This window comes from Diceros bicornis, chromosome 8 (genome assembly GCF_020826845.1).
Source record: "Diceros bicornis minor isolate mBicDic1 chromosome 8, mDicBic1.mat.cur, whole genome shotgun sequence".
Classification (NCBI taxonomy): Eukaryota; Metazoa; Chordata; class Mammalia; order Perissodactyla; family Rhinocerotidae; genus Diceros; species Diceros bicornis.
This window is the reverse complement of record NC_080747.1, coordinates 54669542-54697141: the sequence shown is the minus strand read 5'-3', so window position 1 is coordinate 54697141 and position 27600 is coordinate 54669542. Positions and strand designations below refer to the sequence as shown.

Here is a 27600-nt window from a genome sequence, read left to right as displayed (position 1 = left end):
ATGTCTATGAAATGGATTTCAGCTCTTCTGCTGCTACAGCTGAGTTGCTGCTATAGCCCTGGGCATGGTGGAAAGTTCCTGGTGTGGCCCACAGAATATAGCCATTGGATCAATATGAAAACAATCCTGGATGAACTTTTCCACAGAGGTCATGAAGTGAGTGTTTTGACATCTTCAGCTTCCATTCTTGTTGATCCCAACAAACCATCTGCTATTAAATTTGAGATTTATCCTACATCTTTAATTAAAGATGACTTTGAGGTTTTAGTAATGCAACTGATCAATAAATTGACATATGATCAGCCCAAAGATACGTTTTGGACATATTTTTCACTAATACAAGAAGTCCTTTGGGAATATTCTGGTTGTTTTGAAAAGCTCTGTAAAGATCTTGTTTTGAACAAGAAACTTATAATAATACTGCAAGAATCAAGGTTTGATGTCATTCTCGCAGATGCCTTTGGACCCTGTGGTGAGCTGTTGGCTGAGCTACTGAAAATACCTTCAGTGTACAGTCTCCGCTACATTCCAGGCCATAAAATTGAAAAGTATAGTGGAGAACTTCCATTCCCACCGTCCTATGTACCTGTTGTTATGTCAGAATTAAGTTATCAAATGACATTCATGCAGAGGGTAAAAAATATGATTTATGTGTTTTATTATGACTTTTGGTTCCAAACATTTAATGAGAAGAAGTGGGATCAGTTTTACAGTGAAGTACTAGGTAAGTCATGTTTTTAACAGCTTGAAGTCCTAATTTTCCTAGTGCCTTGGAAGGTGAGCTTGTAATTCTTTTCTAAGTGAAATGATGAAATGAAAATATAAAATCATCTCTCAATGTCATGATTATTATGGAAATGCTTGAATTATGGAGTCAGATAGAACCCAGAGGTCCATTACTAGTACAGGACATCCCAGGTAGTCAAAAACCATGAATTGAAGCAACGAGGAGTTCTTTAAGCAATCATATATCTATTCTTGTTTGTTTGTTTGTAATAGGCTTTATTTTATAGAGAAGCGTTAGGTCCACAGCAATATTGAGTAGAGATATATTCTCTTCTCTGTGACATACGTTGACTCCCCTATTCTCAACATCCACCACCAGAGATGTACATTTGTTACAAGTGATCAAACTATATTGACACATCATTATCATCCAAAGTCCGTAGTTCAAATTAGGGTTCACTCTTGGTGTTCTACATTCTCTGAGTGTGAACAAATTTATAATGTCATTTATTCACCGTTATAGTATCATACAGAGTAGTTTCACTGCCCTAAAAATCATCTTTGTTCTGTTTATTCATCCTACATATCAATTACACTATATATTTCTTTAATTTTTAATAAAAGGAATAAGAAATTTCTCTAAATACCTTGATAAAAGCAGATGTGTATTGAGGAATTACATACATTTAGCACAGCTGTCTGTGGAGCACTGAGGAAATTGTTTCCTCTTGTATACTTTAGATTCATTTAAAAATTAAACTGTTGTGCCATATTACCTGAAGGAATCCTTCAATGTTGAGAGATATAATGACTCTATCTCAGATACAGGAATCTATAATCTGGGTTCTTATAGATTCCTTCACTAAGTACTTACAAACCAAAGGCCTGAGATCTTATTGCAAGTTGGACATATACATTATTAATCTATATTTTTGAGAACTGTGTCTGTCCGTTGAAGAAAAAAATGAGCCAAAATTAAGCATGAGCACATGTATTTCCATACTTTATGATAAGTTTCCAGCTGTTTTTTGCAAATACATTCATTTAATACACCTGTGTGACTAAACTCCTAACATGAACATAGTGCCGGACAAGCCATACTGTCAGAAACTTCACAGTTTACCTGGAAAATCTAGGATCAACTGAACAGCTTGCTAAACTGTGGAAACTAGACTGAGTACTCCAGGGAAATGTGTTTCCAGGGGTACAGTAGGGTTAATTGTTTGAGCAGTTGAAATCATTGTTTATATTTGCATTTGTTACTTTTGCAGCTTGCAGAGTAAACAAATGCATATTTAATTCTTTAGTGGCTTAGATTTGACAATTGTTTATGATTCTGAATACCCTGATGTGGCATTAGAGATAAAAGTCTATTACACTTTTTGTCTATATATATGAACAATATATATATAAATCATATGTGTGTATGTATACATACATATATGTATATACCCACATACGTATATATACACCCTTATATATATATATATATATATGCACGTGTATACATATACAAGTTTCTATTTTCACACCACAGACACTTTTAAACATCTTTGGATACATCATTTCAAGATCCTTTCAGAAATTTACCTGGTATATTCACATCACAATATTCTTATTTCCTCTACCTTTGGTTGCTTTTTTTCCTTCAGGAAGACCCACTAAATTATCCGAGTTAATGAGGAAAGCAGAAATGTGGCTCATTCGAACCTACTGGGATTTTGAATTTCCTCGCCCACTCTTACCACATTTTGTATTTATTGGAGGACTCCACTGCAAACCTGCCAAACTCCTGCCTAAGGTAACCTATGCCTGTTTGTTTAGCTTAGTTTATTTGGTATTTTCAGTAGGAAAGTATTTGTGTCTTTTTATTTAGAAGATTTGATCACAGTGAGAGAGATATGGGAAGCTGAGTAAAGTTATCTGCCAATTAGAAACTTAAATATTTCAATACCATTTCAATTATCTGAATTTCATTGTCATTACAGAATAAAGTATTACACCTGGAGGACATTGGGAACAAGATCAGTTAAATTAAGCCCTCAAGAGTCAACACATAAAAAAGTATCAGTCATTAATTCAAAGAATATTCTTGGCATAGGCCATGGATAGTACTGGATATGCAAACAGTGTAGAAATGATTTCCACACATACACACCTATCATTCAACTGATAAAGGTGGAATATAAATAAGTAATTAAAATTTCATGAACAGTATTACAATAAGGAAGAACACAATGCTAAAGAACACCCTGCAGGTCTCAGAGTTGTTGATAATTAAATGAGACCCCAAGGATGTGCACTAATAGGAGGAAGAGCTGGGGAGAGAGGAAGATGCAAAAAGTAAAGCAGGAAGGGTAATAATGAGGGTTGCCAAGAATTTTAGTGTTAGTCTAGTGGGAAGACACTGAGTAAAGAGGCAGATGATGCTGGAGAAGTAAGTTAGAGACAAATAATTACAAGGATGCTGAAGCATCTAGTAAGGGCATTAGGGAGCCAGTGAAAAGGAGAAAAGAGAGTGAAAAGGGAAAGATATTATCAGATTTCTTTTTCTACAAAGCACTAAAGTGTAGTCAGTGGATTAGACTGTAGAGGGGACCATTTAGGAGGTTGTGGCAAGAGTTCAGGCAACAGATTATGGAAAAGTAGACAATAAAGATATGGCTATGCCAAATCTTAAAAGTATAATAACCTATTTCTATTCAGTGGAAAAAATTACTTAATACATTTAAAATGTCTCTGGCACATCGTGATACATAAATAATCTTAAGTATTATCATCATTGTCATTTTAATTACTATTATGAATATGATTAATAACCTACTGTGTGTCAGCTTGTTTTGATATTATTTCTCATTTAATAAGAACTGGTTTCCAATAGATCAAGATTCTATTTTCTAGCAAAGTCATAGAGAACGGAAGTCATTCTGTGCAGTACTTTAAAGTAAATGTATATTTGGCAATCAGATCAGCAAATGGAAATGCTAAAAATTTTGTGAGGGGAGAGGTTCTTCACCAGTATTCTATCATTAAGAGAAGACCATTCCTCAACAATATGAATGTGTGCCCCAACAATATTGGCAGCCAGACCCAAAGTTTACTTGCCTTCACTACATTTAAACAATTCCTCACTTGAGATCCAGGGTTTGCCGTCTAGCACATAAAAGGAATTTTCTAATTAGAGCAGGTGTGTTCTATCACACAGTGAGCCTGTAAAAAATTACAGTAAAATTCCCTCAGGGAGCATAGTTCTCAACATCATAGCGGCCTGTCAAATGATCAAAGAGAAAATGTACACTGCTTATAAATTAAGGACCATAAATTCTGCATATTTAATAAAAACCAACTAATTTCTAACACTTGGATCTGAAAAGTGCCCATAGATTAAAATTAAAAAATAATTTTATTTGCATATAGGATGCCATTCTTTATGAGAGAAATAATTTATACATTTTAAATGGATGTCATATGTTTAAGATACAAGCAGAAAGCAAGTATCTTCAATGAACTATTAAATGATCTATTAAGAAATACTTTTTGTCTACCATTTGATTGGCAACAGCAGAAAACAGATCTTATTCAGGGGTTAATGCAATATCTCTTTTGATTGCAAATTATTTAGGCTCATATGAAAACTTTCACAAGGGTAAAGGCCAAGGTAAGATAAGTGAAATCTCTAGTCAATCTAAACCTATTCTTGAAAGATGTCTGTCCCCCTTCACATTAAGGGAAAGTGGCAAAGTCAGTAGAAGTGAAAAAAGAGGAGGAGGAGAGTGGAAGACAAGGAGAAGGAAGAATAGCAGTGCAATCATAATAACTAGTAACTGGAGCTGTTGTTATTAAGTTGCAGAAGCAAGACGTGACTCTAAGTCAATGAATGTGAAGCCTGTCCCTATTCTATAATATACAAAGCAAATTGTTCCCCAAACTACTTGCTTTCCATTAATTATTAGGATCCCAGGTAATACTTGTACTTTCCTTTAAGAAATAAGTCGTTTGACAAATTGCAACAAGATTTGTAAAAATGGTTATAGGCTTTAATTTCACAATATACTCTTATGAAACTATACAGAGAAAAATAATTAAGATGTGCAAAAATACATGTAAATTCACACTGAGGATATACCTGGATGGAGAGTAGTGGTGAATCTTACTTCCTTTTAGATTCTTTTTCATACATTTCCAAATGTTATTTCAATAACGTGTTATTTTTATTTATTTATTTATTTTCCCCCCAAAGCCCCAGTAGATAGCTGTATGTCATAGCTGCACATCCTTCTAGTTGTTGTATGTGGGACGCGGCCTCAGCATGACCGGAGAAGCGGTGCGTCGGTGCGCGCCCCGGGTCGGAACTCCGGCCACTAGCAGCGGATCAAGCACACTTAACCACTAAGCCACGTGTTATTTTTGTAAGGATGTCACAGAATGAAGGTGACCAGTCCAACTCAGTAGTTAATCTACCAAGAGAGCTTTATTACTATAGTACTATAGGAAACCATCCTCCACAGCATGGTTGAAGAAAGCTATTGTCAGAGAGCTAATGAGACAAAACATTGAAGACAGGTAACTATAAATGTTGCTACAGATTACTGGACTCCCACAGATTACCAGGATGTACAATATTAGTCACAGGGAAGTATAGTGACTTTCATATCAAACAAATGTCCTCAGAGTGACATTATACTTTTGAAGAATTCTCTGGGTGAGATAGAGTCTGCAAGGTAAAGTTTGGAAATTCATTCCTCTTTTCTTTATTCTGTAAGAAACATCTTTGAAAAGAAGCTTTACAACAATTATTAGAATAAGCAAGTATACTCTTTATGTTGGAAGGGTCAATTCATTATTTTCCAGAGAGAAAAGAAGAGATAATGAATTTAAAACAGAAAGACAAAAAAAATTGAATATGCAGTTTTGATGAGATATTCAGGAAACATTTGGTTCCTCTGTGTTTATTTTTTTGGTGAGAGAGTACATTGAGCAAGGAGGAATTATTCCACTACAAAAAGCAGTATTTTTTTTTTCATTGGCAAAAATCCGGGGGTACAAGTCAGAATAATTCTGTAACAATTCCAGGTAAACACAGATTCACCAGGAGCTTTATATAGTTTGAACTGAACTCCTCAAGATGGTGACCAGACCTCTGCTGTAGAAAGCCCTGTTGTACCTCTCCCACTGTAGGGCAGCTACTGCCTGTGGGACTCAGTGAGGTGATGGTGAGGGCCCCTCACAGCCAGTTACACATAGCACATTCTACTGGGATATCAATTTTACAAAATGATTTCAGGGCAAAATGTGTCATACATAAATAAGCCAGAAATATGGTCACTCAAGTCACTACGCAAGAATATTTCTGGATTATATTAAGGATCTTCAGGATATTTCATAGAAATTCCAAATAGTAATATGAAACTTATGAATGACAGTAATTCTTAACCTGCATTCTTTAAAGAGTCATTTAGGGAGAGAACTTGGGGAATTCTGACAAAGGTTAAAGTGAGGTATAAGTTATTATAGAACTGAAAGAGAAAAAAAATAAAGTCATCCTAATCATAACGAGCTTTTTCTTACTATTCATAGTCATATATTTCTCATATATGAGAAATAAAATACTAATGACTAAACAAAAATAATTATCCAGAAAATCTGCCTGGAATAAACACAAATGTTTTAGTAGAGCTACAACAGTAAAGAATTAAAGGAGTTAAGATTCTGTTGTGTGGTTTCCTTCCAAGAATCTATATGAGTGTAGGCCTACTTTGTTCTATTTAACTCGCTTTATTTCACATCGCAGATACTGCATTTATTTTTTAATTGAGGTAACATTGGTTGATAAATTTCAGGTGTATGTCACTCATTATATTCTGACTTCTGTATAGACTGCATGTATTCACCACCAATATCTAGCTGTCATCCATCGCCATACACAAGTGCCCCTTTACCCATTTTGCCCTCCCTCCATCCTTAGCCCTCTGGTAACCACCAATCTATTCTCTGTATCTATGTGTTTCTTTGTTTATCTTCCACATATGAGTGAAGTCATACAGTAATTGTATTTCTCCATCTGAGTTATTTCATCTAGCATAATACCCTCAAGTTTTATCCATGTTGTCACAAATGGTATGATTCTACCATTTGTATGATTAAGTAGTATTTCATTGTATATATACATCACATCTTCTTTATCTATTCATCCATTGATGGGCACTTATGTTGTTTCCAAGTCTTTCCTATTGTGAATGATGCTGCAATGAACAGAGGGGTGCATATATCTTTACGAGTTCATGTTTTCACGTCGTTTGGATAAATACCCATAAGCAGTGTTGCTGAATCATATGGTCTTTCTATTTTTATTCTTTTGAGGAATCTCCATAGTTTTTCCTAGTAGCTGCAGTAGTTTTCATTCCCACCACAAGCCTTGTAAAAGGGTCCCCTTTTCTCTAGATCCTCTCCAACACTTGTTATTTCTTGTCTTTTTCATAAGAGCCATTCTAATGGGTGTGAAGTGATAGCCCATTGTAATTTTGATTTGCATTACCTTAATAATTATTGACGTTGAACATCTTTGCATGTGCTTTTTGGCCATCTGCATATATTCTTTAGAAAAAATATCCATTCATATCCTTTGCCCATTTTTTGATCAGGTGGTTTACTTTTTTGAGTTGTATGAGTTCTTTATATATTTTGGATATTAACGCCTTATCAGTTTTATGATTTGAAAATATCTTCTCCCAACTGGTAATTTGTCTTTCTGTTTTGCTGATAGTTTCCTTTGTTTTGCAGAGGTTTTTTAGTTTGATGTAGTCCCAATGTTTATTTTTTCTTTTTTCACTTGCCTGAGGAGATATTTTCAAAAAGATCCTGCTAAAACCAATGTCAAAAAGCGTACTTCCTATGTTTTCTTCTAGAATTTTTATGATTTCAGGTCTTACATTAAATTCTTTAATCCATTTTGAGTTAATTTTGTATTTGGTATAAGATAATGGACTAGTTTCATTCTTTTGCTTGTGACAGTCCAGTTTTCCCAACACCACTTATTGAAGAGACCTTGCTTTTTCCATTGTATGTTCTTGGCTCCTTTGTTAAAAATTAGCTGTCCATAGATATGCAGGTTTATGTCTGGGCTTTCAATTCTGTACTATTGCTCTGTGTGTCTGTTTATGTGCCGTAACATGCTGTTTTGATAACTGTAGCTTTGTAGTATATTTTCAAATCAGGGAGTATGATACTTCCAACTTTGCTCTTTTTTATCAGGATTACTTTGGCTATTTGAGGTCTTGGTTGTTCCATAAAAATTTTAGGATTCTTTGTTCTATTTTCATCGAAAATGTCATTGGGATTCTGATTGGGATTGCATTGAATCTGTAGATTACTATAGGTAATATGGACATTTTAACAATATGATTTCTTCTAATACGTAAACATGGAACTTTTTCCTATTTCTTTATATCATCTTCAATTTCTTTCAACAATGTTTTATAGTTTGCAGTGTATGATTCTTTCACCTCTGTAGTTAAATTTATTCCTAGGTATTTTTTTTTTGATGTGATTGTAAATGGGATTGTATTCTTGATTTCTCTTTCTGCAAGTTGGTTGTTATTGTATAAAAACAAAACTGATTTTTGTATGTTGATTTTGTATCCTGTAACTTTACTGTATTTTTAACTTATTTCTAATAGTTTTTTTGTGGATTCTTCAGGGTTTTCTATATATAGAATCCTGTCAGCTGCAAATAGTGAAAGTTTTACTTCATCTGTTCCAATTTGAATGTCTTTTATTTCATTATCTTGCTTAATTGCTCTGGCTAGGATTTCCAATACTATGTTGAATAAAAGTGATGAGATTAGGTATCCTTATCTTGTTTCTGTTCTTAGAAGAATAGCTTTAAGTTTTTCACCATTGAATATGATGTTGGCTGTGAGTTTGACATATATGTCCTTTATTACGTTGAGGTATTTTCCTTTTATATCCATTTTATTGAGAGTTTTTATCACAAATGCATGTTTGAATCTTGTCAAGTGCTTTCTCTACCTCTATTGAGATGACTATGTGATTTTTATTGTTCACTTTGTTAATGTGGTGTATCACATTAATTGATTTGCAGATGTTAAAACAACTCTGCATCCCTGGAATAAATCCCACTTGATTGTGGTACGTAATTCTTTTAATATATTGTTGTACTCAATTGACTAATATTTTGTTCATGATTTTTGCATCTATTTTCATCAGCAATACTGATCTGTAATTTTGTTTTTATGTGTTGTCTTTGTCTGTTTTTGGTATCCAAGGTAATGTTGGTCTTGTAAAATGAGTTAGGAAGCATCTCATCATCTTCAATTTTTTGGAATAATTTGAGAAGGATAGGTATTAAATCTTTGAATGTTTGGTATAATTCAACAGAGAAACCATCTGGTCCTGGGCTTTTGTTTTTTGGGAGGTTCTTGATTACTACTTCAATCTCGTTACTTGTGATTGGTCTATTCAGATTCTCTATTTCTTCTTGATTCAGTTTGGGAGATAGTGTGATTCTAAGAATTTGTCTATTTCTTCAAGGTCATCCAATTTGATGGTGTATAGCTTTTCGTTGTCTTCCCTTCTAATCCTTCATATTTTTGTGGTACATGTTGTAATTTCTTTCTTTCCATTTCCTGTTTTATATTTTTGAGACTTCTCTCTTTATTTCTCAGTTAGTCTAGCTAAGGGATTATCTTTTGTTTTGATATGTTTTCTTTTCATTTTCATTTGTCTTCAGGTATTTTTTGATTTTGCCATTGATCCAATAGTTGTTCAGTAGCATGTTGTTTAGTCTGCATATTTTTGTGACTTTTCCAGATTTCTTCTTTTAGTTGATTTCTAGTTGCATACTATTGTCATTAGAAAAGACACTTGATATGATTTCAATCTTCTTAAATTTATTGAGACTTGTTTTGTATCTCAGCATTTGGTCTACCTTTGAGAATGTTGCATGTGCACTTGAGAAGAATGTGTATTCTGCTGCTTTTGGATGGAATGTTCTGTATATATTTATTGAGTCCATCTGATCTAGTGTTTCATTTAAGGCTAATATTTCCTCATTGATTGTATGTCTGGATGATCTATCCATTGATGTTACTGTGCTATTAAAGTCTCCTACTATTATGGTGTTGCTGTCAATTTCTCCCTTTAGGTGTGTTAATAGTTGCTTTATATACTTTGGTGGTCCTATGCTAGGTGCATATATATTAAAAATGTTAGGTCTTCTTGCTGGATTGTCTCCTTTATCATTATATAATATCCATCTTTGTCTCTTCTTATATTTTTGGCCTGAAGTCTATTTTGTCTGAAATAAGTATCACTACACGTGCTGTATTTTAGTTGTCATTTGCTTGGAGTATCGTCTTCCATTCCTTTATTCTGAGACTATGTTTGTCTTTGGAGCTGAGATGGGTGTCCTTGAGGCAGAATATTGCCAGGTCTTATTTTTTAATCCATCCAGTCACTCTCTGTCTTTTAATTGATGACTTCAATCCATTTACATTTAGGGTGATTATTGATATATGAGGGTTTAATACTGCCATTTTATGTTTTGCTTTCTGGTCATTCTATACCTATTGTTTCTTTTCCCTTTTGTTTCTATCTACCATTTTAAATTGGTGTTTTTCTGTGATGTTTTTCTCAGTTTTCTCTTTTTTTATGTTCTGTGACTCTGCTCTGAATTTTTGTTTTGTTGCTACCATGAGGTTTGCACAAAAGAACTCATGGTGAGGTAGTCTTTTTTCTCCTGATAGTATCTTATCTCCATTTACCTTTACAAGTTCCATTCTTTTCCTATTCTCCTTCTATGTTTTTGTTGGCATGAATTATTCATTTTTGTACGGTGAAGTTCATACAAAGTTGAAATGGTTATGGTTATTTTTAATGCTTTCTTTTACTTTAGCCTTCATGTTATAATTAAGTGTTTATTAACATATTCTAGCATAGAGTTGAAATTATTTGATTCTATCTTTCTGTCACTTGCTTAAAAGTTTTCTATACCTTTGTCTTTTTGATTTAGGCAAGAGAGCTCTTTTCAAGATTTCTTTTAAGGCAGGTCCAGTGGTGATGAACTCCCTCAGATTTTGTTTGTCTCAGAAAGCCTTTATTTCTACTTGATTTTTGAAAGATAACATTGCTGGATAGAATATTCTTAGTTGACTATTTTAATCTGTCAATATTTTGAATATATCATTCCATTCTCTCCAAGCCTATAGAGTTTATGCTGAGAAATCTGTTGATATCATAATAGGGGCTCCTTTGAGGGTTATTATCTTTTTCTTTCTGGCTGCCCTTAATATTACTTGTCATTGACTTTTGACAGTTTTAATATAATGTGCCTTGGAAAAGGTCCTTATGCATCAAGATAATTAGGTGTTCTATTAACTTTATGTCCTTGTATATCCAGTTCCTTCCCCATGCTTGGGAAGTTCTCAGCTATTATTTCTTTAAATATACTATCTGCTCCCTTCTCCCTCTCTTATCCTTCTGGGATACACATTATGCTTATGTTGTTTTTCCTAACTGAGTTGGATATTTCCCATAGAATTTCTCCATTTTTTAAAAGTGTTGATTCTCTCTCTTCTTTCACCTGTATCATTTCTAGATTTCTATCTTTGACCTTGCTAATTCTCTCTTCCATATGGTCTGTTTTTTATCCAATGCTTTCTACTTTATTATTCCTTTCATTTATTGTGTTATTCAGGTCCAGAATTTCTGTTTTTTTTTTTTTTAGAGTTCAATCTATTTTGGTAAGTACTCCTTCAGTTCATTTATTTTATTCCTGAGGTCATTGAACCATCTCTCTGAGTTTTCTTTTAACTTGTTTAGTTTCTTCATGACAGCTATTTTTTCTTTTTTATTGAGGAAACAATGGTTTATAACATTATATTTCTGGTGTACATCATTATATTTTGATTTCTGTGTAGACTACATCATATTTACCACCCAAAGACTAATTATCATCCTTCACCATACACATGTGCCCTATCACCCTTTTCACCCTCTTCCCTCCCCCCTACATCTCTAGTAACCGCCAATCTAATCTTTGTATCTATGTGTTTGTTTGTTGTTGTTCTTATTTTTCTCTTCTACTTATAAGTGAAACCATAGGGTATCTGAATTTTTTCACTTAGCATAATTCCCTCAGGTCCATCCATATTGTTCAAAAATGGCAAGATTTCATCTTTTTTTATGGCCGAGTAGTATTTCATTGTGTATATATACCACATCTTCTTTATCTAATCATCCATCGATGGGCACTTATGTTGTTTCCAAGTCTTGGCTATTGTGAATAATGCTGCAATGAACATAAGGATGCATATATCTTTATGCATCCATGTTTTCATGTTCTTAGATAAATACCCATAAATGGAATAGTTGGATCATATCGTAATACTATTCTTAATTTTTGAGGACTAACCATACTATTTTCCATAGTGGCTGCATCAGTTTACATTCCCACCAGTGGTGTATGCATGTTCCCTTTTCTCCACATCTTTTCCAACACTTGTTATTTATTATTTATTATTTATTATTAATTATAGCCATTCTGATGGGTGTGAGGTAATATCTGACTGTGGTTTTGATTTGCATTTCCTTAATAATTATTGACATTGAACTTCTTTTCATGTGCTTATTGGTACTCTGCATATCTTCTTTGGAAAACTATCTGTTCAGATCTTCGGCCCGTTTTTTAATTGGATTGTTTGTTTTTTTGTTGTTTGAGATATGAGTTCTTTATATAATTGGATATTAACCCCTTACCAGATATATGGTTTGCAAATATCTTCTCCCAATTATTAGGTTGTCTTTTCATTTTGTTGAGGGTTTACTTTGCTGTACAGACGGTTTTTCATTTGATGTAGACTATTTGTTTATTTTTTCTTTTCTTTCCTTTGAATGCTGAGACATAGCTGTTGAAAAGATGCTGCTAAGACTGATGTTGAAGAGCATACTGCCTATATTTTCTTCCAGAAGTTTTATGGTTTCAGGTCTCACATTTATGTCTTTAATCTATTTGAATTAATTTTTGTGTATGGTGTAAGATAATAGTCTACTTTCATTCTTTTGCGTGTGGCTGTCCTGTTTTCCCAACACCATTTATTGAAGAGACTTTCTTTTCTCCATTGAATGTTCTTGGCACCCTTGTAGAAAATTAGCTGACCATTGATATGTGAGTTAATTTCTGGGCTCTGAGCTCTCTTCCATTGATCTGTGTGTCTGTTTTTGTGCCAGTACCATGCTGTTTTGATTACTATATCCTTGTAGTACATTTTGAAATCAGGGAATGTGATACCTCCACCTTTGTTCTTTTTTGTCAGGATTCCTCTGGCCATTTGGTGTCTTTTGTTGTTCCATATAAATTTTAGATTCTTTGTTCTATTTCTGTGAATAATGTCATTAGGACTTTGATAAGAATTACATTGAAGCTGTAGATTGACTTAGGAACTATGGACATTTTAACTACATTAATTCTTCCAATCCATGATAATAGAATATCTTCCCATTTCTTTGTGTCTTCTTTGATATCTTTCCAAATTACAGTTATTTTGAATTCTCTTTCATTTAAATTGTAATCTTCTGTTACTTCATGCTTGATTTCTGAAGAGTTGTCATTTTCTTTTTGTGATACCGTAGTGTGGTAGTTCTTCATGAGTTGTTCATATGCTGACACATTTGTGTTAAAAAACACCTTGCTAATTTGGATAAGGCTTTGTTTATTTTGATTCTGAGCTGCTTCTGGTTGTATTTGAGAGCTTGCATTTTCCACCCTCCACTCTCTCTGTCAAAGGTGTCATCAGCGCCATGGATGTGCTAGTTCTGCCTCTGAGGTTGCTGGTGCCTTCTTGCTTACAACGTTGCTACAGTCATGGGTGTTGCCACCAGGGTCACCAGGCTGGTGAGTACTTCTGTCTTTTCAGGGGTCACCTATGTTGGGGGTTCCACCATTGCTGTGGGACAGACGGGGAGAGTGAGGCAGGAGCCAGGATCACAGGCACCCTGGCCACATCTGGGTTGATTGGATCTGTAGGCACTGCTTCTATGGATTGGGGGGCTGAAGTTGTGGGCATTCTTGCAGCTGGAGGAGATCAGGGTCATTCACTCAGCCATCACTGTTCCCTGGCCCTCTGTAGGCTTTCCACTGGCTTTGGCATGGCTGTCATGTGTACCCCCTGTGCTGCTGCTGTTGAGGTACCCAGGGCTACTGGCCACCCCACTGCCAGAGGCAGTGTGCTCACAAATGTCACCACAGCTGCCAGGTGCGCCAAGGTCATAGGTGACACTGCCATTGCCATGAGGGGAGTGGTATTTGGGTTGCAAGCACAGATGGGTTCCTGAAGCCTCTGGTCTCCAGCACCTGCATGGATCCTGGAACCTCAGATCACAGAGACTGCTGCCCTGCAGGAGGCCCAGAGTTTTGTACGCAGTCTGTGCTTATGTCAGAGCCAGTTTTGGGCCACCAACAGTGGCTGGGTCACCAGTACCACTGTGGTTCCTGAAGCCTAAGGCCATGTGGACCACCCACCACTGCTGGGGGAGGGGGACGGGCTGAGTCATTAGTGCCACTACGGTTCCTGCAATCTCTGGTCTCTGGCACAAGCATGATTCCTGGAACCTCAGGTCACAGGTACCTCTGCCAGTGCTGGGACACCAGGGTCTTAGATATAGCCCCTGCTGCTGACATGGCCAGGGTTGAAAGCACTGCCACTAGGGGAGGAAGTAGGGGCTGGGTAACAGGTATCATCCAAGTTCCCAGAGACTCTGGTTGCAAGCCAACCATTGATGCCTGGCACCCCTGGTATTGTGGGCTGTCTTGAATCCAGGAGCCTCTGTTCACGGGTATTAACTCAGTTCCTGGGGCCTCTGGTCTCAGACATGGCAACAGTTTCTGGAATCTCCATCTTTTTATTTTTTTTTAAAGATTTTATTTATTTATTTTCTTTGCCCCCCAAAGCCCCAGCAGACAGCTGCATGTCATAGCTGCACATCCCTCCAGCCATTGTATGTGGGACGCGGCCTCAGCATGGCTGGAGAAGCAGTGCATCGGTGCGCGCCCGGGATCCGAACCCGGGCCGCCAGCAGTGGAGCGTGCACACTAAACTGCTAAGCCACGGGGCCGGCCCAAGGAATCTCCATCTTGGGAGGTGTCCCCACTGCTCCCCTAGTTCCAGCACCTCCAGGAGGTCCAGCTCACCCATCTTCAGTTGTGTAGATGTATGGATCTCTCAGGTGTTCTGATGTGCTGTGCAGAGAGTCTTTTGTTGGTCTATGGATGTCCTACTGGTTGTAACTTAGAGGGGAGAGACAAAGGGAACAATTCACTCCACCATGATTCTGACATCATTGTCAATATTGCATTTTGTATAAATTGAAAGTTTGTATCAACCCTGCATTGAGCAAGTCCCTTCAGCACAATTTTTCCAATAGCATTTGCTCACTTCCTGTCTCTGTGTCACCTTTTGTAAATTCTCACAATATTTCAAACTTTTTCATTATTACATTTGTTATGGTGATCTGTGATCAACGACTATTGTAATTGTTTTGGGGTGCCATAAACCACACACCATATAAGATGGTGAACTTCGTGAATAAATGGTGTGCGTTCTGACTGATCCACCAACTGGCCATTCCACCTGTCTCTCTCCCTCTCCTTGGGCCTCCTTGTTCCCTGAGACACGGCAATATTGAAATTAGGCCAATTAATAACCCTACAATGGCCTCTAAGTGTTCAAGTGAAAGGAAGAGTCATATATCTCTCACTTTAAATCAAAAGCTAGAAATGATTAAGCTTAGCGAAGAATGAACATTGAAAGCCAAGGTAAGCTGAAAACTAGACCTTTTGCACCAAAAGTTTAAGCAAGTTGTAACTTCAAAGAAAATTTTCTTGAAGGAAATTAAAAGTGCTACTCCAGTGAACACATAAATGATAAGAAAGCATAATAGACTTATTGCTGATGTGGAGAAAGTTTTAGTGGGCAGGATAGAAAAATAGAGCCAGTTACAACACTCTCTTAAGAAAAAGCTTAATCCAGAGAAAAGGCCTAACTCTCTTCAATTCTATGAAGGTGGAGAGAGATGAGGAAGCTGCAGAAGGAAAGTTTTAAGCTACCTGAGGCTGGTTCATAAGTTTTAAGGAAAGAAGCCATCTCTATAACATAAAAGTCCAAGGTGAAGCAACAAGAGCTGATATAGAAGCTGCAGTAAGTTATCAAGTAGATCTGGCTAAGATAATTCATGAAGGTGGTTACACTAGACAAGATTTTCAATGTAAATGAAACAGCCTTATATTGGAAGAAGATGTCATCTAAAACTTTCATAGCTAGAAAGGAGAAGTCAATGCCCAGCTTCAAGGCTTCAAAGCACAAGCTGACACTCTTATTAGGGGCTAATGTAGCTGAGTACTGTAAGTTGAAGCCAATGCTCATTTACCATTTTGAAAATCCTAAGGGCCCTTAATAATTATGCTAAATATTCTCTCCTTGTGCTCAATAAATGGAACAGCAAAGCCTGGATGACAGTCCATCTGTTTACAACATGGTTTACTGAACATTATAAGCCCACTGTTGAGAGCTACTGCTCAGAAAAAAAGATTCTTTTCAAAATAGTACTGCTCATTGACAATGCAACAGATCACCCAAGAGCTCTGATGGAGATGTACAACAAGATTAATGTTGTTTTCATACCTGCTGACCCAATATCCACTTTGCATCCTAGCGACCAAAGAATAACTTTGACTTTCAAGTTTTATTATTTAAGAAATACATTTTTTGAGGCTACAGCTGCCACAGATAGGGTTTCCTCTGATGAATTTGGGCAAAGTAAATTCAAAGCCTTCTGGAAGGAATTCATCATTCTAAATGCTATTAAGAACATTTGTGATTCATGGGAAGAGGTGAAAATATCAACATTATCAAGAGTTTGGAAGAAGTTGATTCCAACTTCTGTGGATGATACTGAGGGGTTCAAGTCTTCTGTGGAGGACGTAACTACAGATGTGGTGGAAATAGCAAGAGAACTAGAATTAGAGGTGGAGCCTGAAGATGTGGCTGAGTTGCTGCAATCTCATGAAAAAATTTAATGGATAAGGCATTGCTTTTTATTGATGAGCAAAGGAAGTGGTTTCTCGAGATGGGATATTCTCCTGATGAAGATGTTATGAAGATTGTTGAGATGACAACAGAGGATTCAGAGTATTACATTAACTTAGTTGATAAAGCAGCAGCAGGATTTGAGAAGATTGACATCAATTTTAAAAGAAGTTCTGCTGTGGGTAAAGTGCTATCAAACAGCACCACATGCTACAGAGAAATGTTCATGAAAAGAAGACTCAATCAATTCAGGAAACCTCACTATTGTCTTATTTTAAGAAATTGCCAGGGCCACTCCAACCTTCATCAACCACCACTCTGATCAGTCAGCAGCCATCAACTTTCAGGCAAGACCCTCCACCAGCAAAAATACTACATCTCACTGAGGGTCAGAGGATGGTTACCATTTTTTAGCAATACAGTATTTTTTAATCAAGGTATGTACCTTGATTTTAGACATAATGATATTGCATACTTAATGCAATAGTGGCTAAAGTATGGTATAACCATAACTTCTATATGCATTATGAAAGCAAAAAATATGTGACTCATTTATTGCAATATTCACTTTATTGCAGTCGTCTGAAACTGAACCTGCAATATCTTCAAGATAAGCCTGTAATTAATAACATTATAAATAAAGAATATGGATATAATATTGTCTAAGAGCATTTCTTCCTCAATACTGTGAACTGACTCTATTTCATTTCATGCTTATGCACACAAACACACATGCAGGGACACACACACATATTTGCACAAATATACATAAAAAGGAAATCAATCTCACATCAATTGTATGCTGGCAAAGGAAACGAGGGATTAGGTATGTTATAAACAGCCACTAATTTAAAAGAAATGGAGGTTCCTCAAAAGATTAAAAATGAGTCATCATTTGGCCCAGCAATTCCACTTCTCTGTATACATCTAAATGAATTGATATTAGGATCCAGAAGACATATTTGCACACCCATCTGCATAGCAGCATTATCCATAAGAGCCAAAGGTAGAAGCAACCAAAGTGTCCATTGAAGGATGAATCGATAAACAAAATGTGGTATTTACACACAATGGAATATTACTTAGCCTGAAATTGAGGGATTTTCTAAAATATGCTACAACATGGCTGAACATTAAGAATGTTATGCTATGTGAAATGGGCCGCATATGTACAGACAAATACAGTATGATTCCACTTATATGAGATACCTAGACTAGTGAAATTCATAGAAACAGAAAGTAAAATGAATGGCTGTCAGGACTAGTGAAGGGGGAAATGGGAAATTATTGATAATGGATATGGTCCCAGTTTTTCAAGATAAAAAGTTTCTGGAGATCAGTTACAAACCAAAGTGAATATAGATAACACTACTAAACTGAACACTTAGGAATGTTTAAGTTGGTAAATTTTATGTTATGTGTATTTTACCACAATTAAAAAAAACAGGCACTACTCTAATAAATCCTGATAATACAAAATTATCTCTCTTTAGTGATTTGTAGTAATCCTTTCAATAGTGTTTGCTATGCTATTGCTGTTTTTTGATGGAGCAAATTCTTTCTCCACAGGAAATGGAAGAGTTTGCCCAGAGCTCTGGAGAAAATGGTATTGTGGTGTTTTCTCTGGGGTCAATGGTCAATAACATGACGGAAGAAAGAGCCAATGTTATTGCATCAGCCCTTGCCCAGATTCCACAAAAGGTGGAATCCATCTTATAGTGGACAACTATTTAATTCATCTGTTAAATTTTGACAAGAGTGTGATCATAGAAATTTTCTGCTTGAAAGGTCAACTATGCTATATTATGATAGATCGAATTTATCTCAGATATTAGTTTAAAAACCAAAACATGCATCACACATGCTTAAATAGTACAGAGGGTGTCTTTGACTGACAATAACTTTGGCATTAATATTGAAATCAAAAAGAAATATATTGAAGAGGTATACTGTGAAGTATTGGTATTGTACAGATATCCCTGTCATTTGCTCCTTTTCCTTGTAGGATTTCTGAGAGCACTGTACACACTACAGATGTTCTCAGAAACAAGTTAAATTTTAACAGTAATGTTAAGCAGGAATTGATAATAGTCTGAAAGTCATCCTGAAGTTTAGGCTTTCCAGGTAATCAAGGCCTCTTTTACTTCCCCTCAACTTTGGAATAGGCCCATTCAATGTGCTTTTCAGATTGCTATTCAGAGAAATGATGACTAAGGCTCAACAAGTTGCATCCAGGTACCTATGCAGCCACAGTGATTTAGAGAAAGAAAAAAACTGGACTGAAAAAGAAGGAGGAGAAAAAAACTGCCCTTGTGAACTGGGCCCTGCTAAAGTCTGAAGCAGGAAAACATAAGACAAAGGGTGGAGGTGGGTCCAGACCTTAAAGTGACCCTGTGCTTTATAAAATGTATCCCTGCAAGGACTCTGCTTCTAATCCATCAGACAACAACTCCTCTAGATTGAAGAAGGAGAAAGAAATATAAAAAGAGAGTCAACTAGAAGCAAGCCTAGCATAAAAAATTTTCAAATGCCTCCTTTTCCAAAAAATACAGTAGTAAATTATTTCTAATATATAGAACATCCTTGGAATCTCTGGATATTTTTGAACTAATTTTTAGTTTCCTAACTGATATACCTTTCTCCTTATCATTTATGCTAATTTGCTGAAAACCTGAAGTTATTTCTAGACTCATGTAGCAAATAGATGTTAACCACTTGTAAATTAAAATCTAGCTTATGAGGATTGCTTGGGAATTCCAAAATCTATACCTAATTTTGGAGTTGGAAATCACTTGGCTACCAGAAAAAATATTAATCAATGCTGTCAATGCATTGTGTCACATCATTGAAGTGTTAAGAGTCAGGTGAATAAAATTTAGCATCATCATGATATTCAATCTTTTCTAATGGCAATACTATTATTTATGAAGTGCCAATGGGGTCTTCTTTTCTACTTTTAAATAATTTTTGATCCTAGCAATAGTGATAATATTGGATTCATGTAAAAAATTACCAATTGAAATTTTTCTTTGAAGTAGTGATTAATAATTAGTAATCTAAAAGATGCTAAGTATACTTCTTAAGCAGAAGTTATATGTTATTATTAATACATTGTCAAATGTCAGAATTATTTAATTCTCATAAATAGCTTATTGCACTGATTTTTAAGTCAAAAGATGTAAAAGTAATAAATAACTTACAGAACAAGAGGATGTATCCAAACCATATGATTCTCATATCAGCAAAAAAGAAATAAAAAGGTTAATATTAAATCTGGAAGATGAGAGCTAGTTTAATAAATGGTTAAAACAAAATAAATGTACAGATCATTGGTAATTTGCTACTGTTTTTAACATTAGAATTATAATGACTTCTTAAAAATTTTATATGCTTATATTGGTCATTGGTAATCTCATTATCTAAGCCCTAAGCGTAAAACAACATGATGGCATTCATACCTGATTCAAGATAAAAATAAGAACATATAACATGAGTATTCCTAATACATCAGTGTTTCATTGGTTCTCGTTATCTAACATCTCTTGTCTCATTTGTCATATGGAAGAGGTTTAACTAGATGTCTCTTAATCTATTTGGATTTGAGCATGCTATAACTATGAATAACATTTTTTCCTTCCTTTGAAAGGTTGTATGGAGATTTGGTGGCAAGAAGCCAGATACCTTAGGGCCAAATACTCGGCTCTATAAGTGGATCCCCCAGAATGATCTTCTTGGTAAGACTCTGGAAAACAAACACTGAAATGAGAGGAAAAGCCTACCAGAGTGATAATACTTCACCAGGAAAGAAATTAATTGAACACTTATTACTGAAAACATCAAAAATAAAACTTAACTTTCTCTTATTTATTTTCCAGTCTTAAGGGAAAAGGATAAGATATAACAGTTGCCATTTTATTATACACAGTCACATTCCTTATGTCTGGAATCAAAGTATTTTTAGTTCATGTGCAATTACCTCTCACAGAGCATTTTGTCAACACCTTAACACCTTTCTGTGTTGTCACTCTGTAACCTAATTCTCGCCTTAAACAAATCACTTGCCCCACTGTGAGGGTATATAACAGGTGCTACTAAAAAATAACATCTCCTCTTTCATTACAGGTGACTCTCCATTTTCTGTGAGAAAACATCCAATCTTTTTTTCATTAAGTAATAATACATTTCTTGATAAAGTGTAGCCTTTCCTTCCTCTGATTCTCGTGCCATCATCATTATGCTTCCTGCTGCCTTGTCACACCACTTATCAGACTCAGTGACTTCACTGCTTCATTAAGAGAATATGTTCTCTCACGACCCTCCCTCCCAGTTTTTTGCACATACTCTTTTTTTAATCCAGAATATTCTTTCAATTTGTCTGCCTAGCAACATGTATCCATTCTTCAAGTCAAAAAAACACACCAATCTTCTCTGTAACATTCACTTACTTCTCCAGCTGACTGAGATGCTTCTTCCTTTAAGCTCTGCAAGACATTTTAATGCAATTTCAACTGTATAATAATCTGTTATCCAAATATACTGCCTCTTACAGTTCCTTATGCTGACCTATTGTCAGTTAATTTAAGACTTATAATTAGTAATTTGCTGTAATTCACCCAATCCTAGGTCATCCAAAAACCAAGGCCTTTATAACTCATGGTGGAACCAATGGCATCTATGAGGCGATCTACCATGGGATCCCTATGCTGGGCATTCCTTTGTTTGGGGATCCACCTGACAACATTGCTCACATGAAGACCAAGGGAGCAGCTGTTAGGTTGGACTTGAATACAATGTCAAGCACAGATTTGCTCAATGCATTGAAGACAGTCATTAATGATGTTTCGTGAGTATCACAATTTTTTAAAAAGATTTTATTTATAGATATATTCTCTTGTAAATGGTGAATGTGAATTTCATCCCATTTTTAAGAAGCTAATTTTGAAAGTATTAACAAGATTTAACCATTCTTTAATCGACTATTATTTTTAACCACAAGTTTACTTCAAAGTGCATTTTAACACATTGATTTAATGAGTAACCAACTAGTGCAATAATTTTTACCCGAAAAAGGTCAAGTTCTATAAGTATGTGTAAAATGGACACATTTTTAAAAATATGATAGAACTTATGGAAGGAAATATGATGAACCACATATAACATAAATTTTATCAATCAATACCTAAAATTTCTGAAGTTATAAATTTCTTTTGCTTAAAAATTGATTTTTCTATCATTATTTTAACATATTTTATAATTAAATAAAATTTGTATACCATAAAATTCACCTGTTTAAAGTATATAATTGAAATATATGTAGTATGTTTACAGATCTAAAAAATCATCAACATAATATAAATTTAGGACATATTCATCACTGCAAAAATAAACCAGACATGCTTTTAGAAATCACTTTCCATTCTCCTCTGCACAAGGAACTGTTAATCAAATTTCTGTCTCTATAGATTATCCTTTCTGGACATTTCACATAAACAGAATCATGTAATTTATGGTCTTTTGCAACTGGCTTCTTTCACATAGTGTAATAATTTTGAGTTTCTTCCCTGTTGTAGCTTTGTTTTACTAAATAATATTCTATGATATGAATATAGAACACTTTATTCATCCATTTATCAGTTCATGGACATTTTGCTTATTACCATACTTGACTATTATGAATATCACTATTATGTTTTTGTGTGAACCTATGTTTTCATTTGTTTTGGGTAGCTTTCCAAAAGCGGATGCTGGGTCATATGGAACTTTATGAGGAACTGCCAAATTGATATCCAAAGAGGCTGCACCATTTTAAAGCAGTGTATGAGGGTTCCAATCTCCACATCATTGTGAACACTTATTATCATTAGTCTTTTTTATTATGACCATCCTAGTGGGTGTGAACTGGTCTCTCTTTGTGGTCTTGATTAGCATTTTTTCCCTTATAGCCAAAGATGTTGAGCAGCTTTTCTTATGCTTATTGACCATTCATCTATCTTACTCAGAGAATGTCTATTTCAATCCTTTGCCAATTTTTTTATTGGGTTATTTGTCTTCTATTATTGGACTGTAAGAATTTTTATATACTATGGATATAAGTACCTTATTAGATATTTGATTTGCAAATATTTTTTCCCATTCTGGATGGTTGATTTTTCACTCTCTGAGTGGCCTCTTTTCAAGCAGAAAACTTTTTAATTTTGATAAAATAAGTTTTTCCATACTCCAAAGGAGAATAATATTGTTCAATTTGTAGTACCTACCACAGCAACCATCAATTTAGTATTTATTACTACTATCAGCATTACTATTATATTAAGAGGGTATCACCTAAGAATACTTTAAACATGTGTTATCAAAATGAAAACAGTAGTACAACTGAATTTAGAAAACACTTTTAAAGGAGGCTAGAAAGAATAGAAAATGAAACAGAAAGCAGGTTGGACAAAGAGAAAATAAAATACAGGATAAGGTAGTAGATACAAATGTAAAGCTGTCGATATTTACAGTAAATCTAAACAGACTAAATCATTTAAACACAAAGACTATCAGACTAAATTTCAAAACCTAATTATATATACTATTTACAAGAAATGCTTACATAGAAGTGTACAAGAAGAGTGTAAGTACAAAAGTAAGAAAAACTCTTTTTCAGTGGTAACCAAAGAATGATGCTGTACCTATACTAGTATCATACACAGTAGACTAGAAGCAGTATTGAAAATAAAGGTAAATACTTCATAATGACAAATAGGTTAATCTTTCAAAACAATACAAATTTTAATTGGTAACATTTACAAATAAACCCTCGAAATAAACAAAGTAAATGTAGATAAAGAGAAAAACCAAAATACATAAATTCTATTGTCATAATAGGACATTTTTAAGACTTTTCACAATAATATAGAAAAACATGAAAATAATGAATAGATACAAGAAAAATGTGAACTACACATTTTAATAATGTAATGTATTTCATATACATATAAATATAACAATGAGGAAAACACATTTTTCAAGAGCATACAGGATAATTAGTGAAATTGACTATATATGCGATGGCATAAACCAAAATGCAGTACTTGAAAATTTTCATATCATATACAATATATTATCAAGCCAGATTAAAATTAAGTAGAAATCACCAAAAAAAACCCAAAAAATCTCTGATTTTGAAAATTAAGCAATGCATTTCTAAATAATTCAGAGTCAACAAAGAAATCATAATCATTCACGTACCTTCTTCTCATCAAATCCACTGCTAGTTATATATGCAACAGAAATGGGTAAATATGTAAACCAAAAGACATATACAAGAATGTTTATAACAGCATTAGTATTAATGGACAATATATTATTAACAATCCAAATGTCCATCGATCAATAAATGAAGAGATAATTGATGGTATTGTCATACAATGAAATATAATACAGCAAAATATTTAACCAAAACAAATGAGTGCATACTATACGATTCCAATCCTTATAGTTTCTTGTTTCCAATCTCAAGAAGAAAAACTACACTATGGTATTTAAAGTCAAGACAGTAGTTAATTCAGAAAAGGGAGTAGTGAAAGGGTCCAGTAAAATGGGGTGCTTCGATTTAGCTTGTGGAATCCTATATCAATATCTGGGTAGTGGGGACATTGGTATGTTCATTTCACTATTTTATAGCTAATTTTGAAATTTTGAGTTGATCACTTAATTTGTGCATTTTTCTTATGTATCTCACACTCAACAAAAAAGAATATTTCATGAAATGTAAAATGTCTTATAATTAGAAATGACATTTCTAAATGTATATTTAGAAATTCTGGGAAGGAAATAGTGAAAAAAATGAAGAAATGCTTAGGTATTCTATACTAGCATTGCGAAGAAAAGCCTTTCTGACATATGACTACCTCTACCAGAAAGTGGTAGAAACAAGCCTTGGGGTGTTGAAGGGAAGAGTGCTCCAGGACACGGACAGAGGAGACAGAAAGTACAGAGGTGATGAGGTGAGAACACGTTTGATACCTTCAGTGAACAGCTAGAAGGCCAATGTGCCTACAACAGAGTGTTCATGGGGTGAAAGTGATAGGAAAAGAGGTTGCCAGGGGTCTGTCCATGTAGGTCCTGGAGGGCAAAGAACAGAGTTGGAATTTATTCTAAATGGGATGAGAAACCAGATGGATATTTTGAACAGGGAGGTGTTATAATCTGACATGTGTTTGAAAAAAATCATTCTGGTTACTGGGTGGAAAATAGACAGTAGAGATACAAAGAAAAGAGTGGAAGCACAGGGACTGGTGAGGAGGCATTTCATCCACTATGATACAACTCATCTTTAAAAACTTAAAAACATCATTCTAAATAAGCATTTCCACCAACCAACATATACCGTGGAGAATGGCTCCTATCATTTCCTGCACTAGAAAAGATTTATCTTTCCCACCTTATCTTTCATCATCACTTTTTAAAATATTGGTCATCAGAAAATTCAGTTTGAAAGTCAAACTATCTATGAAGACCCAAAAAGAAATATACTTTGTCTGCAACTCTATGACATTGATTTTGAAACATATGTATGATACTTCAAAAACTTTTCATGGGAGTGATATGCTTTGGCAAGTTAACTTCTTTCAGTGTTGCTGTCTTTGTGTTTCACCTTTAGATATAAAGAAAATGCTTTAAAAATGTCAAGAATCCATCATGATCAGCCAGTGAAGCCTCTAGATCGAGCAGTCTTCTGGATTGAGTTTGTCATGCGCCACAAAGGAGCCAAACACCTCTGGCCAGCCTCCCATGACCTCACCTGGTTCCAGTACCACTCTTTGGATGTTATGGGGTTCCTGCTGGCCTGTGTGGCAACTACTATATTTGTCATCACAAAATGTTGTCTGTTTTGTTGTTGGAAGTTTGCTAAAACAGGAAAGAAAGAAAAAAGGGAGTAGTTGCATCTGAGGCCTGAAGCTGGTATGCCTCATTGAAGGGACTCCTTCAGTTAATTCCAGCAAGAAGTTGTGATGTAAAGAATACAAAAATTATGTAAATTTTTGAAAATATCTAAATCAAACCACAAAGATTCTGAAGGTCTTCTTGAATCCTACACAACAGGGATTCACTTTATGATCAAAGTGGTCCAGGTTGAGAAAATATATATGTATTTATTGGTTAACAAACCATCATGAAAATCTCACAAAAAATCATTCACCTGTCTGTGCCATGAATTTATTTTAAAAACAAGTTAAAACTTTGCTGCTGAGGGAATTATAGCATAAATTTATCACTGATTTTCCCATACAACTACTTTAGTAATTGACACATTCAAAAGAAAAGTCATATTAAATAATATTAATACAAAATAAATTAATAAAATAATAGTGCCATAATAAAATAAATTAATAAAAAATGAAGTGTCATAGTAAATAATATTGTTAAATCATGCACATAGGCTTAATTAGTTTTTCCTCAAATATATCCTGCAAAACATAAAAGAGGAAAAGGATTGGTATTCATTGTATGATGAGAAATCTTGCAATTCACTAACAAAAAGACAATATGAAAACACTCCAATATGAAAATAAATGGAAGTTTGAACAGGCAATTCACAGAAGTAAAAATGGCCTATAATGTATAAGAGATAGCAAAAGCAGTGATGCTTCAGGAGATATAAATTAAATCATTAAATTATTTTCCCAGAGAAAATTTATCAAACATAGGAGTCTGATAAAATTATTTTTCAGGGAGTGTAATGTGGAATAAAGCTTTTAAATAAAATTTAAATATACCATTTAACCTTGTGATTCAACATCTGGGAAACTGTCTGCTGAAATACTTGTGCATCCACACATTATGTGCAGGAAGTTCCTTCAAGCACTTAAATAGCTATCCATGAATGAACATACTCACCTCCTATGAAAGTTATATGTTATACAACAATGACAGAGAACAGGTAGATTACAAGCTTTATTATTGAATGCTCTCCACGTCACATGGCTAAATAAATAAAAAAATGTTCCAGGTTAAAAAATAAGCATTATGCATGTCTTTGGTAAAAAAATTAAAAATGTATAAATTTGTATATACCCCAAGGAAATCATTTGGAAGAACACGGAATTTCCAATGATGGGAATTTAAATGCTTATATATGTCTCCATTGTGGACTTTTCACAATAGCGTTTGCAGGTATTAATTATGTATTTTGAAAAAAAAATTCATTAGTTAAAAAATTATATTGATTCAAGATAACAAGTTCCAAGATTTTGATATTATATTATCAATTCATAAGTGTCATTCAGAATACTTGAATTGACCAGAAATCTGGTGTAATATATATTTTTATTAAATTGGAGCCCTATTTAGGACACGAATTTTATGTTTCAGATATCTAGAAATAAATATATTTCAATATTTATTAAAAATTTCAACAGTAGTAAAATTCTAACACAATTCTTATTGATTTTGCTGTTTTTTTGTCATTATTTAATGAATTTTGTAGTAGCTTACTGACCTCTGCTGGCTTATTTCAAAAGATTATATTTGTGGTGATTTAAGCTGTGACTATAGCAGTAGTTTAAGACGACAGCATAGGAAGACCCTGAACTCAACTGCTCCCACAGACACACTGAATTTACACATACATATAGAGCAAATTCCTCATGAAGAATAACTGAGGTATGACTGAATAGCTGCTGCACAGAAAACAGAGGAAAGTCTTAGAGAAGGATAAGAGAGATGGAGACATAGTATCAAGGGGAACTCCACCTCTGGTGTGGCAACTGGCAACAGGGAGGGATAT

The 27600-nt window shown here is 34.6% G+C and overlaps 1 protein-coding gene across 6 annotated transcripts; it reads left to right on the top strand.

Moving 5' to 3' along the window:
• On the top strand, positions 1–25753 carry LOC131409325 (UDP-glucuronosyltransferase 2B31-like). 6 transcript variants are annotated; one of them, XM_058546416.1, is made up of 7 exons: positions 1–345; positions 691–724; positions 2379–2527; positions 18396–18527; positions 20473–20560; positions 21450–21669; positions 25474–25753. In XM_058546416.1, exons 1-7 carry the CDS (start codon positions 1–3, stop codon positions 25751–25753), a joined length of 1248 nt encoding a protein of 415 aa, XP_058402399.1. The 6 variants fall into 6 exon arrangements, with proteins under 6 accessions (XP_058402399.1, XP_058402398.1, XP_058402394.1 ...); XM_058546415.1 differs by lacking the exon at positions 691–724 and having other exon boundaries at positions 1–472; XM_058546411.1 differs by having other exon boundaries at positions 1–724.
• Positions 25754–27600: the final 1847 nt, after the last annotated feature.